A 14417-nucleotide genomic window follows, 5' to 3' on the forward strand; every position below is an offset into this window, starting at 1 on the left:
GCCTACTGGTTTTGCCTTAGACTTCCAAGCGGTGATTCTGTTGATTTTTGTTTTAAATTCAGTAGCTGAATTAATTGAGGTATTGCATGGTCAGAGTATGATTCGTCCAACTCCTGGTAAAGCCTTGCATCTATTGTTTGCCTTATTTGACTTTAATAACGGTGTATATTTTGGCATTGTCTGTCTATGTAATGTGAATAGCAGTGGACATTGTGGGTTAGTGTTGTGTTTTTCAGTTGAAAAGCACGCATTTGACGCTGATTGCGGGATTGGTGCATGATTCACGTTGTGCGCTGTGGGTGGGATGCTCTGTTGGTTTGTTTGTTTATGCTCTGCGTAGCCCGGGTTGTCTCCGATGCTGTTGACACTGTCACAGTTCACTTCTATATTATATCTATCAATTGCTGATGCTTGTGAATCAACAGAGGCCATTTATAGTAGGCACATAATGCTTGAAACTGACTCTTGAATGCCACGCGTCTGGCCTTGTGAATACATATTACCATAGGGTACATCCCTCAGCACCATTGCTGAATAATTCTGCCCCACTGTAGCACCAGCAAGAAAAAAATCTCCAGCGCCGCCACTGTTTTAAAAACTTCCCAATCCTCTGTCTTCTCACTAATTTTTGCTTCCTTGTATGCCCTCTCCTTTGCTTTAACTTTGGCTTTGACTTCTCTTGTCAACCATGGTTGCATCCTTTTTCCACTCGAAAATTTCTTCTTTTTTGGAATATACCTGTCTTGCACATTCCTCACTTCTCGCATAAATTCCAGCCACTGCTGCTCTGCCGTCTTTCCCGCCAGTGTCTCTTTCCAGTCAACTTTGGCCAGTTCCTCTCTCATGCCACTGTAATTTCCTTTACTCCACTGAAACACCGACACATCGGATTTCGGCTTCTCTTTTTCAAATTTCACAGTGAACTCAATCATGTTATGATCACTGCCTCCTAAGGGTTCCTTCACCTCAATCTCTCTAATCACCTCCGGTTCATTACACAATACCCAATCCAGTACAGCCGATCCCCTAGTGGGCTCAACAACAAGCTGTTCTAAAAAGCCATCTCGCAGACATTTTACAAATTCTCTCTCTTGAGATCCAGTGCTGACCTGATTTTCCCAATCCACTCGCATGTTAAAATCCCCCACAATTATCATAACACTGCTCTTCTGACAAGCCTTTTCTATTTCCAGTTGGAATTTGTAGTCCACATCCCTGCAGCTGTATGGAGGCCTATAAATAACTGCCATCAGGGTCCTTTTACCCCTGCTATTTCTTAGTTCAACCCATAAAGATTCTGCACCTTCCGATCCTATATCACTTCTTTCTAATGATTTAATATCATTTCTTACCAATAAAGCCACGCCTCCCTCTCTGCCTACCTTCCTATCCTTCCGATACACCATGTATCCTTGGACGTTCTGCTCCCAGAGACATGCATCCTTTAGCCAGGTCTCAGTGATGGCCACAATATCATACCTGCCAATCTGTAGCTGTACGACAAGATCATCCACCTTATTCCTTATGCTATGTGCATTTAAGTATAACACCTTAAGACCAGTATTTGGTACTTTTCGCTTTGATTTCACTGCAACTTTATTGCACTGCAACTCATCCCAATGGCTGCAAATTTGCCCCATCACCTGCCTGTCTTTCCTGACATCTTTACTGCTCACTATCTTAGATTTATTTCTGTTTTCCCCTTCCTCCGCTCTGTCATTCTGGTTCTCATCCCCCTGCCAAATTAGTTTAAACCCTCCCTAGCAGCTCTATTAAACTTTCCCGCCAGGATATTGGTCCCCTTCGGGTTCAGGTGTAACCTGTCCTTTTTGAACAGGTCATTCTTCCCCCAGAAGAGATCCCAATGATCCAAGAATCTGAAGCCCTGCCCCCTGCACCAGCCTCTCAGCCATGCATTCATCTGCCTGATCTGCTATTCTTGCCCTCGCTAGCACGCGGCACAGGTAGCAATCCCGAGATTACTACCCTGGAGGTCCTGCTTCTCAGCTTCCTTCCTAACTCCCGGAAATCTCTCTTCAGGGCCTCCTCCCTTCTCCTATCTATGTCATTGGTACCAACATGTACCAAGACAACTGGCTGCTCGCCCTCCCCCTTCAGAATATTCTGGACCTGATCCGAGACATCCTGTACCCTGGCACACATCCCGTCCAGATCCTGTAAAAACCCAGAGATACACACATCCCGTCCCCATCACGTAAAAACCCAGAGATACACACATCCCATCTCCATCTCGTAAAAACCCAGATATACCCATCCCATCCCCATCCTGTAAAAACACAGAGATACACACATCCCGTTCCCATCCCGTAAAAACCCAGAGATACACACATCCCGTCCCCATCCCGTAAAAACCCAGAGATACACACATCCTGTCCAGATCCCGTAAAAACCCAGAGATACACACATCCTGTAAAAACCCAGAGATACACACATCCCAACTCCATCCTGTAAAAACCCAGAAACACACACATCCTGTAAAAACCCAGAGATATGCACATCCCGTAAAAACTCGGAGATACACACATGTCAATAGAAGCTCCAAAGACCATATTCCTGGGAGAGGAAGGATCTTTGAAGATGTCTACACCTGGGCTAATTTGAAAGTCTGGCCCAGGACAGAGAGCTCTGGTGAGCTGCTGCTGACAGCCTATGCCCCGGTAGTGATGATGGCTGAAAAGGAGGATGGAGGTGGTTTTACCTTCCTGGGGTTTGGAGCTTGTGCTGTGTGGACATGTCTTTACTACCTCTGTGGCCTGGGTCATCTCGGTTCTGGGTCCCATACCTATTGCGGCTGGTATGGAGGTTCCTGAGCTTGAAGTGTCCATCACATTGGGTTGTTCCATTTCTGTTTCAGAGCTGCTTCAGATAAAGCACAAGACAACAGGATTGGGAACCCTGTGAATCAGATCCCATAGTACAGTTCCAAGTTCACATTTCAAATTTCAAAGTACATCTATTCTCAAAGTATGTACAGTACCCCCCCCCCCCTTGGAAGTTTTCATGTTTTGTTTCACAACATTGAATCACAGGGGATTTACTTTGGATTTTTTGACAGTGATCAGCAGAAAAAGACTCTTGCATTTCAAAGTGAAAACGGATCTCTACAAAGTGATCTAAATTAATTACAAATATAAAGCACACAATCATTGATTGTATTCGGCCCCTTTAAACCAAATCATCGCTGATGCAGCCAATTGGTTTTATAAGTCACACAATTAGTTAAATGAAAATCTGTGTGCAGTCAAGGTGTTTCAATTGATTGTAGTAAAAATACATCTGTATCTGGAAGGTCCAATTGCTGGTGAGTCAGTATCCTGGCAAAAACTACACCATGAAGACAAAAGAACTCTCCAAGCAACTCCACAAAAGGCTATTAAAAAGCACAAGTCAGGAGGTGGATACAAGAAAATTTCTAGGTCACTGAATATCCCTTGGAGTACAGTTAAGTCCATCAGTATGACGTAGAAAAAGTATGGCACAGAAATGATTTGATAGAGGTATACAAAATTATGGAGGTTATAGATAGGGTAAATGGAAGCAGGCTTTTTCCTCTGAAGTTGGGTGGGACTACAACCAGAGGTCATGGGCTAAGGGTGGAAGGTGAAAGATGAAAAGTTTAAGGGGAACATGAGGGGAAATGTCTTCACTCAGAGGATCTGGAGAATGTGGAATGAGCTGCCAGCACAAGCTCGATTTCAACGTTTAAGAGAAGCTCGGATAGGTACATGGATGGTAGGGATATGGAGGGCTGTGGAACAGGTGCACGTCAGTGGGAGTGGACAGTTTAAATAGTTCATCATGGATGAGACAGGTGGAAGGACTCATTTCTGTGCTGCACTTCTCTATGACGTACAAATTCCCTACAGACGGGGCCGGATCTGAACTCCAAACTCTGACGGCCTGAGCTGCAATAATGTCACACTAACTGCTACACTACTGATGCACCCACGGTGCATTTGCAGTGCTAATTTATTTTGAAATAGTAATTTTACATCTTTGCATCATACTGCTGTCACCAAACAACAACCCTCATATGCTGAGGTATAGAAAGATTCTACGTCAATTTAATGCAGTTGACACAAGGCTTTGTTCCGAGTTCTTTTTATTTAAAGAGCACTTCTCACTCAGATGATGTAGTTCGAAGCACTTTATGAAGGGATAAAAGTCCAAACATGAAAGTAAGATAAAAATAAACATGAAAATAAAAGACAAAATTATGTCAGTTAAAAACAAGGTTAAATGAATAGGTTTTGAGCTGGTGTTTAAAAGTGTCAACTGTTTGCATCCCTTACAGTTTCAGATACTGAATTTCACAGTTTAGGAGTGTAGTTCAGAAAAGCTGACCTGACAATTATCTTTTGAGGGAGATTGTTTAAATTGAAGAGACCAGCAGAAGAAGACTTGAGAGCTGGAGCAGGATCATAAAATGAAAACGATTCTGTGATATACTCCAATCCCAGACCATTGAGAGCTTTAAAAACAAGTAAGAAAACTTTAAAAATCAATTCCAAAGGTTTCAGGGAGCCAAGGCAGAGTAGCTGGCGTGGGTGTAATACATTCCCTCATCCTGGTTTTGGTGAAAAGCTGAGCAGCAGTGCTCTGAATATAGTAAATCTGATCTTGAGGAAGTGTGAGAGAGTGGGGAGTGGGGGATGCCCACCCTCTCCCACTGGCCTCTGCTTCACTCCTCTTTTTCACTTCTGCACACTGCCTATCTCCCCTCTCCGTCCAGGAAAAGGGACCTTGACTTCAAACTACTTGTGCTGTGTGCTGTTGGTAATGTGTTTTGCACCTTGACCCCAGCAGGAGGCTGTTTTGTTTGGCAGTATTCATGTACGGCTGAACGATAGTTAAACTGTGAGCATCCCTTTGCCTCCCCACACACTGAGTACCTCTAGCAGCTTGAGTTCCTGCTCCTTACAACAGAGGGCCTGCGGTGGCTTCCCCGGAGGCTGGTGTCACGTCTAGACTCCCATTTACAAGCTTCTGTTTCTAATCATGTTTCAACTGAACTCCTGTCAGCAACAATCCCACAAGGAAACGAGGAATCACGGAGAAACATTCCTGCAGAACAGAGCCAATGACTCACACGGCTCCCTGATTGTTTTCCGGTGACGCTTGATGAGTCGAATAGTGCAGACAAAGCAGTAATTAAGGACATCAAACACAGAACATCAAAACCAGAACACAGAACACAGAAGATAGAACATTACAGCACAGTACTGGCCCTTTGGCCCACAATGCTGTGCTGATCTTTATAATTATAATTTATAACTGTTTTTTTCGGTCTAAACTTCTCGCTGCTTTGGTAAATCAGACAACATAATCAAAGACGCCACCCACCCCAGACGTTCTCTCTTCTCTCCCCTCCCGCAGGACAGAAGGTACAAAAGCCTGAAAGCATGTACCACCGGGTTCAACGACAGCTTCTACCCCACTGTTACAAGACTATTGAATGGTTGCCTAGTACAACAGAATGAACACTTGACCTCTTAATCTACCTCATTAAGGCCTTGTACGTTATTGTCTACCTGCACTGCACCTTCTCTGTAAGTGTAACACTTTATTCTGCGTTCCGATATTGCTAAACCTTGTTCTACCTCAATGCACTGTGTAATGATTTGATCTGTCTGAACAGTTTCCAAGACTTTTCATTGTATCTCCGTACATGTGACAATAATAAACTAATTCCTATACCAGATAAATAAATAGTGTACAGAAAGAATAATGAGGTAGGTTCTGGACCAGATGACCCTTTGGGACCTTGTCAAAAGCTATGCTAAACCCCATGTACACCACTCCCATCGTTTCCCTGATTAGTTCCTCAATAACCTTTCTTTCTTTACTCTTTAACTCCGATTGACAGATGACGCAATAGCCACTGCTCTACACACCGTCCTTACACATCTGGAGAAGAAGGATGCTTATGTGAGAATGCTGTTCTTGGACCACAGTTCAGCATTCAACACCATAGTTCCATCCAGGCTCGACAAGAAGTTCGGAGACCTTGGCCTTAATCCTGCCTTGTGTAGCTGGATCCTGGACTTTCTGTCAGATCACCAGCAGGTGGTAAGAGTGGGCTGCCTCACCTCTGCCCCTCTGACCCTCAACATAGGAGCCCCTCAGGGCTGTGTCCTAAGCCTCCTCCTTTACTGTCTGTATACCCATGACTGTGTTGCCACCACAGCTCCAATCAGCTAATCAGCTGACAACACTACGCAGATTGGCCTAATCTCAGAAGTCATCACCCTGACACAGTGGAGTCAAGAAAACAACCTCTCTTTCAATGTCGTAAAAACAAAGGAGCTGGTTGCGGACTACAGGAGGAATGGAAACAGGCTAACCCCTATAGACATCAATGGATCTGGGGTTGAGAGGGTAAACAGCTTTAAATTCCTTGGCATAAACATCACTGGGTATCTCACGCGGTCTGTACATACCGGCTGTGTGGTGAAAAAGGCACAACAGCGCCTCTTTCACCTCAGACAGTTGAAGAAGTTTGGTATGGGCCACCCAAATCCTACAGGGGCACGACTGGGAGCATCCTGACTGGCTGCATCACTGCCGGGTATGGGAACTGTACTTCCCTCAATCACAGGACTCTGCAGAGAGTGATGTGGACAACCCAGCACATCTGTAGATGTGAACTTCCCACTATTTAGGACATTTACAAAGATAGGTGTGTAAAAAGGGCCCGAAGGATTATTGGAGACCTGAATTACCCCAAACACAAACTGTTCCAGCTGCTACCGTCCGGGAAACAGTACCGTAGCATAAAAGCCAGGACCAACAGGCTCCGGGACAGCTTCTTCCACCGGGCCATCAGACTGATTAATTCAGGCTGATGCAACTGTATTTCTGTGATGTATCAACTATCCTGTTGTACATAATATTTATTATAAGTTACTATAAATTGCACATTGCACTTTCAGATGGAGATGTAACGTAAAAATTTTTACTCATGTATATGAAGGATGTAAGTAATAAAGTCAATTCAATTCAGTTCTAACAGACGGTGATGAGAATTGACCTCGAGTCATTGGCGCTGTAATGGTGCTTCGCTAACCAGTATACTGCCCAGCCAAGGTCCACAGCTTTACCAACATTCCCTCTCAGCCTTTCAGGAGCACACTGGCTTTGAAGTTCTTACACTCTCGCTTTGAGAAGCCCCCATCCCCCCGAATGATCGGATGTTGCTTGTTCATCTACGAAGTCCCCCTGGGTCAGGCATGCCCTGTGCTATCTCATTCTGTCTCAGGGCTGAGATGAGGAGAGGGCTTCCAGGGTGAAGCCAAGGGCCAAGGGCCAAGGGCCAAGGGCCAGGGGCCAGGGTGAAGTCAGGCACCAGGGACCAGACCTACCTGCTGCTGTCACTGGTCACCGTTGCCCTGACTGCCAACAGACGAGCATCCGTTGTGTCTGGAGACCATACCGGGGAGTGAACCCCCAGGGCCGGTGGTGTTCTGGAAAAGTCCGAGATTACGGGCACACAATTTGATCTATGGCTGCTGATTGATTCAGACTGGGATGCAAAAACTGTGGAACACAACATAGAAAATAGATCAAAACAGTGTGACATTGTGCCAACCATTAGTCTATTCCAAGATCAATCTACACCCCTCAGTACCACCCCTCCCAGTGTCTCTCCCTCAGTACCGCCCCTCCCACAGTGTGACCCTCCCTCGGTACCACCCCTCTCTCAGTGTGACCCTCCCTCAGTACCACCCCTCCCACAGTGTGACCCTCCCTCAGTACCACCCCTCCCACAGTGTGACCCTCTCTCAGTACCACCCCTCCCACAGTGTGACCCTCCCTCAGTACCACCCCTCCCACAGTGTGACCCTCCCACAGTACCACCCCCCCACAGTGTGACCTTCCCTCAGTACCACCCCTCCCACAGTGTGACCCCCCCTCGGTACCACCCCTCCCACAGTGTGACCCTCCCTCGGTACCACCCCCCCACAGTGTGACCCTCCCTCGGTACCACCCCTCCCACAGTGTGACACTCTCTCAGTACCACCCCCCCACAGTGTGACCCTCCCTCAGTACCACTCCTCCCACAGTGTGACCCCCCCTCAGTACCACCCCTCCCACAGTGTGATCCACCCTCGGTACCACCCCTCCCACAGTGTGACACTCTCGGTACCACCCCTCCCACAGTGTGACCCTCCCACAGTACCACCCCTCCCACAGTGTGACCCCCCCCCTCAGTACCACCCCTCCCACAGTGTGACACTCTCTCAGTACCACCCCTCCCACATTCCTGATTAGCCAATCCCTCATACTGAGACTGTGACCCTTTGGAGTTGGCATGCTCTTTCCCTCACTGGGTGAATTTGAGACAGAGCTTAACAGCTCTTGATGGGTAAATTGGTTTATGCTTATCACATGTACGAAACTGGTCTTGCACACTGTTCACACAGATCAGATCTTTACACAGTGCATTGAGGTAGAACAAGAGAAAATAGTAACAGAATACAAAATGAAATGTGACGGCCACAGGGAACGTGCAGTACAGCCAGACAATAAAGTGCAAGATCATAACGAGGTAGATCACTAGGGGTTTGTTCAACAGTCTATTGACGCCAGCTTTGAATCTGGTGGTGTGTGCTTTCAGGCTTTTGAATCTTCTCTCCAATAAATCAGGGTTTGGGGGTTGGGGGGGAGAATGATTGTCCAGGGTGAATATAGGAAAGCCAAGATAGAGCAAATAAGGCGTGGATGCTTCTAATAGTGGGGGGAGTCTAGGACCAGAGGGCACAGCCTCAGAACAGAGGCACATCCACCTAGAACAGAGATGAGGAGGAATTTCTTTAAACAGAGCGTGGGGAATCTGTGGAACTCATTGCCACAGACGGCTGTGAAGGCCAAGTCACTGGGTATATTTAAAGTAGAGGTTGATAGGGTCTTGATTACTCAGGGTGTCAAAGGTTACAGAGAGAAGGCAGAAGAATAGTCATAGTCATAGTCATATTTTATTGATCCCGGGGGAAATTAGGAATGGGGTTGAGATGGATAATAAATCAGCCATGATGGAATGGTGAAGCAGATTCGATGGGCTGAAAAGCCTCATTCTACTCCTATGGTTCTATTGGTAGGTAGCTTTGGGTTGTGGGGAAAGGGGAGGTTATGGGTTTAAAAATCAGTCATGATTGGATGACAGCACAGACTCGATGGGCCGAATGCTATACAAATGCACAAAGGTGCTGCCAGGAATAAAGAGCCTGGATTATAGGGAGAGGTTGGGCAGACCAGGACCTGATTCTTCGGGGGATTTGCGACTGAGGGGGTGACCTTATGGAGGCATATAAAAACATGAAGGGCATTGCTCGGGCAAATGTATCCCAGGGTTGGGGAATCAAGAACCAGTGGGCACAGCTTTAAGGTTCAATAGGGTGCTGACAGGCAATTTTTTCACCTAAAGGGAGGTTGGTGTATGCAACGAGCTGCAGTGGAAGTGATTGGGGTAGGTACACTAACAATTCAAAGGCATTTGGACAGTACACAGACAGGAAAGTTATAATCCGGCATCTGCAGAAGAGAACACAGAGCATTCACCTAGTGGCCACTCTTAGGTATCCCTTGTACCTAATAAAGTGGCCCCTGAGTGTACGTTTGTAGGCATCTCCTGTGAAGCCTATCCACTTCAAGGTTCGATGTGTTGCGTGTTTAGAGATGCTCTCCTGTTGTAACACATTGTCATTCGAGTTCCTGTCAGCTTGAATGCCTTAGGTCATTCTCCTCTGACCTCTCTCAGTAACGAGGCGTTTCACCTACAGAAATGCTGCCCACTGGATACTGTTTTTGATTTTTGCACTATTTCTCTGTAAACTCTAGATGCTGTTGCATGTGAAAATCTCAGGAAATCAGCAGTTTCTGAGATATTCAAACCACCCCATCTGGCACCAACAATCATTCCACAGTCAGAGGCAGTCAGAACACATCTCCTCCCCATTCTGATAGTTGGTCTGAACAACAACTGAATCTCTTGACCACGTCTGCATGCTTTTATGCATTGAGTTGCTGCCACATGATTGGCTACTTAGATATTTGCAACAACGAGTCGGTGTACCTAATAAAGTAGCCACTGATTATTGCGCAGGACAGGCCCTCTATGGCTCGTTTTGCTGTTGTTGCTTGTTGTGTTCTGTGTTGCTTTGCCGAGTATCGTGGGCTTGCTGTGTTGGCACTGGAATGTGTGGTGACTCCTGTGGGCTGCCCCCTCAGCTTGTGTTGGCCGATAACACAAACAACACATGTCACTGCATGTTTCAATGTCCATGTGATAAATAAATGAATGTGAATTGGGACCCGAGCCTGGTGGAGGATGATCTGTTGGGATTGGCTCTGTACAGACGGACATCCGTAGTGGGAGTAGTGAGGAACAGGCCCTTCCATCCCTCAAAACTGCACCACCCAGAAACACACTGACTTAACCCTCGCCTAAACACAGGACAATTAACCTCCTAACCAGAACAGCTTTGGACTGTGGGAGGAAATCCTCACATTCCGTGGGGAGGAAATACTGTAATAATTTCTTACAGGTGATGCTGGAATTGAACACCCAACTCCGGAACGCACCTGGAGGAATCCCAGATGCTCACGGGATGGAAGGTCAAACTCTTTACAGATGACATCAGAATTGAACTTTGATGACCCAAACTGTATTAGTGTCACGATAACCACAACGTTACCTTATTGTGTGCAACATATTAAATGAATGGCTCTTCCGGGATTTGAACCTGCATCCTCTCAAATGCTCAGCGTCTCATCCGCAAAGCAAGAATCATCACCCCCAAACCAACAAGTCACTTGATGGGATCCTCCGGGCGAATCCCAACACTGGTGTGTTTCTGTCGCCGCCCTGACCAGGATTAGTCACATAATACAGCTTCATCTCTTTGGGCACCATTTCAGTTCACCCTCCACCAAGGACTGAAGTCTGTCAGAACTGTATGTGCTGAACAAATATTTCCGATAAGCCCGAAAAAACACAGCCTTTGGCCTTGAGTTGGGTACTTGTGGGGGTGAGGAGGGAGTGGGTGGTTGCATCAAGATAGGGTATGGAAACACCAATGTCCTTGACCAGAAGTTCCTACAAAAAGTAGTGGATAGTGCCCAGTCCGTCATGAGAAAAACCTTCCCCACCATTGAGCACATCTACATGAAATGCTGGCACAGGAAAGCAGTATCCATCATCAGGGACCCCACCACCCAGGCCATGCTCTCTTCTCACTGCTGCCATCAGGCAGGAGGTACGGGAACTTCAGGGCTCACGCCACCAGGTTCAGGAACAGTTACCACCCCTCAACCAGCCGGGATAACTTCCCTTGCCCCATCACTGAACTGTTCCCACAACCTATGGGCTCGCTTTCCAGGACTTTTCACCTCATGTTCTCAATATTTATTGCTTATTTATTTATTTTTATTTGCATAGTTTATTGTCTTTTGCACATTGGTTGTTTGTCCATCCTTTGGGGTACTGTCCTGTCTTCCACTGATTCTATTATTTTTCATTATATTTACTCTGAATTCCCATGCGAAAATGAATCTCAGCGTTGGTCTCCTGTCCTCTTTCCATAACCTTTGATGCCCCGACAGATCAAGAACCTGTCAACCTCCGCTTTAAATATACCCAATAACTTAGAAAAATAGAGGGTTATGCGTAACCCTAGGTAATTTCTAAAGTAAGTACATGTTCGGCACAGCATTTGTGGGCTGAAGGGCCTGTAACGTGCTGTAGGGTTTCTATGTTTCTAACCTATCCTCCACAGCCACCTGTGGCAATAAATTCCACAGATTGACTACCCTCTGGCTAAAGCAATTCCCCGTCCTGACGAAGGGTCTCAAACCGAAACGTTGACTGTACTTCTGCCTATAGATGCTACCTGGCCTGCTGCGTTCCACCAGCAATTTTTGTGTGTGTTGCTTGAAATTCCAGCACCTGCAGATTTCCTCATGTTTGCGTTCCTCCTGTAGATGCTGCCTGGCCTGCTGCGTTCACCAGCATTTTGTGTGTGTTCCTCCTCATCTCTGTTCTAAAGGAACATCCTTGTATTCTGAGGCTGTGCCCTCTGGTCATAAACTCATCCATTATAGGAAATATCCTCTCCACATCCAGTCTTTCAATATTCAATAGGTTTCAATGAGATCTCCCTCATTCTTCTAAACTCCAGCCAGTACAGGCCCAGAGCCATCAAACCTTCCTCCATTAACCCTTTCACTCCCAGAATCATTTTGTGAATCTCCTTTGAACCCTCTCCAATTTCAGCACATCTTTTCTTAGGTAATTGCTCACAATACTCCACATGCTGTCTGAAAAAGTCTAAATGCCTGGACCTCAGCAATGACACAAGACAGATGTCCCACTATCTGGGGGTCCAAGGTAGAATTTGAATAGAGGTGTACAAAATTATGAGGGGTATAGATAGGGTAAATGGGTTAAGGGTGAAACATAGAAACATAGAAAATAGGTGCAGGAGTAGGCCATTCGGCCCTTCAAGCCTGCACCGCCATTCAGTATGATCATGGCTGATCATCCAACTCAGAACCCTGTACCTGCCTTCTCTCCATATCCCCTGATCCCTTTAGCCACAAGGGCCATATCTAACTCCCTCTTAAATATAGCCAATGAACTGGCCTCAACTGTTTCCTGTGGCAGAGAATTCCACAGATTCACCACGCTCTGTGTGAAGAAGTTTTTCCTAATCTCGGTCCTAAAAGGCTTCCCCTTTATCCTCAAACTGTGACCCCTCGTTCTGGACTTCCCCAACATCGGGAACAATCTTCCTGCATCTAGCCTGTCCAATCCCTTTAGAATTTTATACGTTTCAATCAGATCCCCCCTCGATCTTCTAAATTCCAATGAGTATAAGCCTAATCGATCCAGTCTTTTATCATATGAAAGTCCTGCCATCCCAGGAATCAATTTGGTGAACCTTCTTTGTACTCCCTCTATGGCAAGGTTGTCTTTCCTCAGATTAGGGGACCAAAACTGCACACAATACTCCAGGTGTGGTCTCACCAAGGCCTTGTACAACTGCAGTAGTACCTCCCTGCTCCTGTACTCGAACCCTCTTGCTATGAATGCCAGCATACTATTCGCCTTTTTCACCGCCTGCTGTACCTGCATACCCACTTTCAATGACTGCTGTACAATGACACCCAGGTCTCGTTGCACCTCCCCTTTTCCTAATCGGCCACTATTCAGATCATAATCTGTTTTCCTGTTTTTGCCACCAAAGTGGATAACCTCACATTTATCCACATTAAATTGCATCTGCCATGAATTTGCCCACTCACCCAACCTATCCAAGTCACCCTGCATCCTCTTAGCATCCTCCTCACAGCTAACACTGCCGCCCAGCTTTGTGTCATCCACAAACTTGGAGATGCTGCATTTAATTCCCTTGTCTAAGTCATTAATATATATTGTAAACAACTGGGGTCCCAGCACTGAGCCTTGCGGTACCCCACTAGTTACTGCCTGCCATTCTGAAAAGGTCCCGTTTATTCCCACTCTTTGCTTCCTGTCTGCCAACCAATTCTCTATCCACATCAATACTATACCCCCAATACCGTGTGCTTTAAGTTTGCACACTAATCTCCTGTGTGGGACCTTGTCAAATGCCTTTTGAAAATCAAATACACCACATCCACTGGTTCTCCCCTATCCACTCTACTAGTTACATCCTCAAGAAATTCTATGAGATTCGTCAGACATGATTTTCCTTTCACAAATCCATGCTGACTTTGCTAGAATCTAAAGAGTTTTGAAAAATTATCACTAATGCATCCACTATTTCTTGGGCCACTTCCTTAAGCACTCTGGGATGCAGACCATCTGGCCCTGGGGATTTATCTGCCTTTAATCCCTTCAATTTACCTAACACTACTTCCCTACTAACATGTATTTCCCTCAGTTCCTCCATCTCACTAGACCCTCGGTCCCCTACTATTTCCAGCAGATTATTTATGTCCTCTTTAGTGAAGACAGAACCAAAGTAGTTATTCAATTGGTCTGCCATGTCCTTGTTCCCCATGATCAATTCACCTGTTTCTGACTGTAAGGGACCTACATTTGTCTTAACCAATCTTTTTCTTTTCACATATCTATAAAAGCTTTTACAGTCCGTTTTTATGTTCCCTGCCAGCTTTCTCTCATAATCTTTTTTCCCTTTCCTAATTAAGCCCTTTGTCCTCCTCTGCTGGACTCTGAATTTCTCCCAGTCCTCAGGTGCGCCGCTTTTTCTGGCTAATTTGTATGTTTCCTCTTTGGAATTGATACTATCCCTAATTTTCCTTGTCAGCCATGGGTGCACTACCTTCCCTGGTTTATTCTTTTGACAAACTGGGATGAACAATTGTTGTTGTTCATCCATGCGATCTTTAAATGC

At 45.9% G+C, this 14417-nt stretch overlaps 1 protein-coding gene across 1 annotated transcript in view; it reads right to left on the reverse strand.

The window, feature by feature from the left end:
- Positions 1–14417, reverse strand: part of mical2b (microtubule associated monooxygenase, calponin and LIM domain containing 2b) — a 262965-nt gene that overhangs the window by 60762 nt on the left and 187786 nt on the right. Inside the window, exons 27-28 of the mRNA XM_072272895.1 lie at positions 7383–7557; positions 2720–2880 (exon numbers count right to left, since the gene is read on the reverse strand). Coding sequence (XP_072128996.1) covers positions 2720–2880; positions 7383–7557 — 336 coding nt within the window. The remainder of the gene's footprint in view (positions 1–2719; positions 2881–7382; positions 7558–14417) is intronic.

Source organism: Mobula birostris, chromosome 11 (assembly GCF_030028105.1).
Source record: "Mobula birostris isolate sMobBir1 chromosome 11, sMobBir1.hap1, whole genome shotgun sequence".
Lineage (NCBI taxonomy): Eukaryota > Metazoa > Chordata > Chondrichthyes > Myliobatiformes > Myliobatidae > Mobula > Mobula birostris.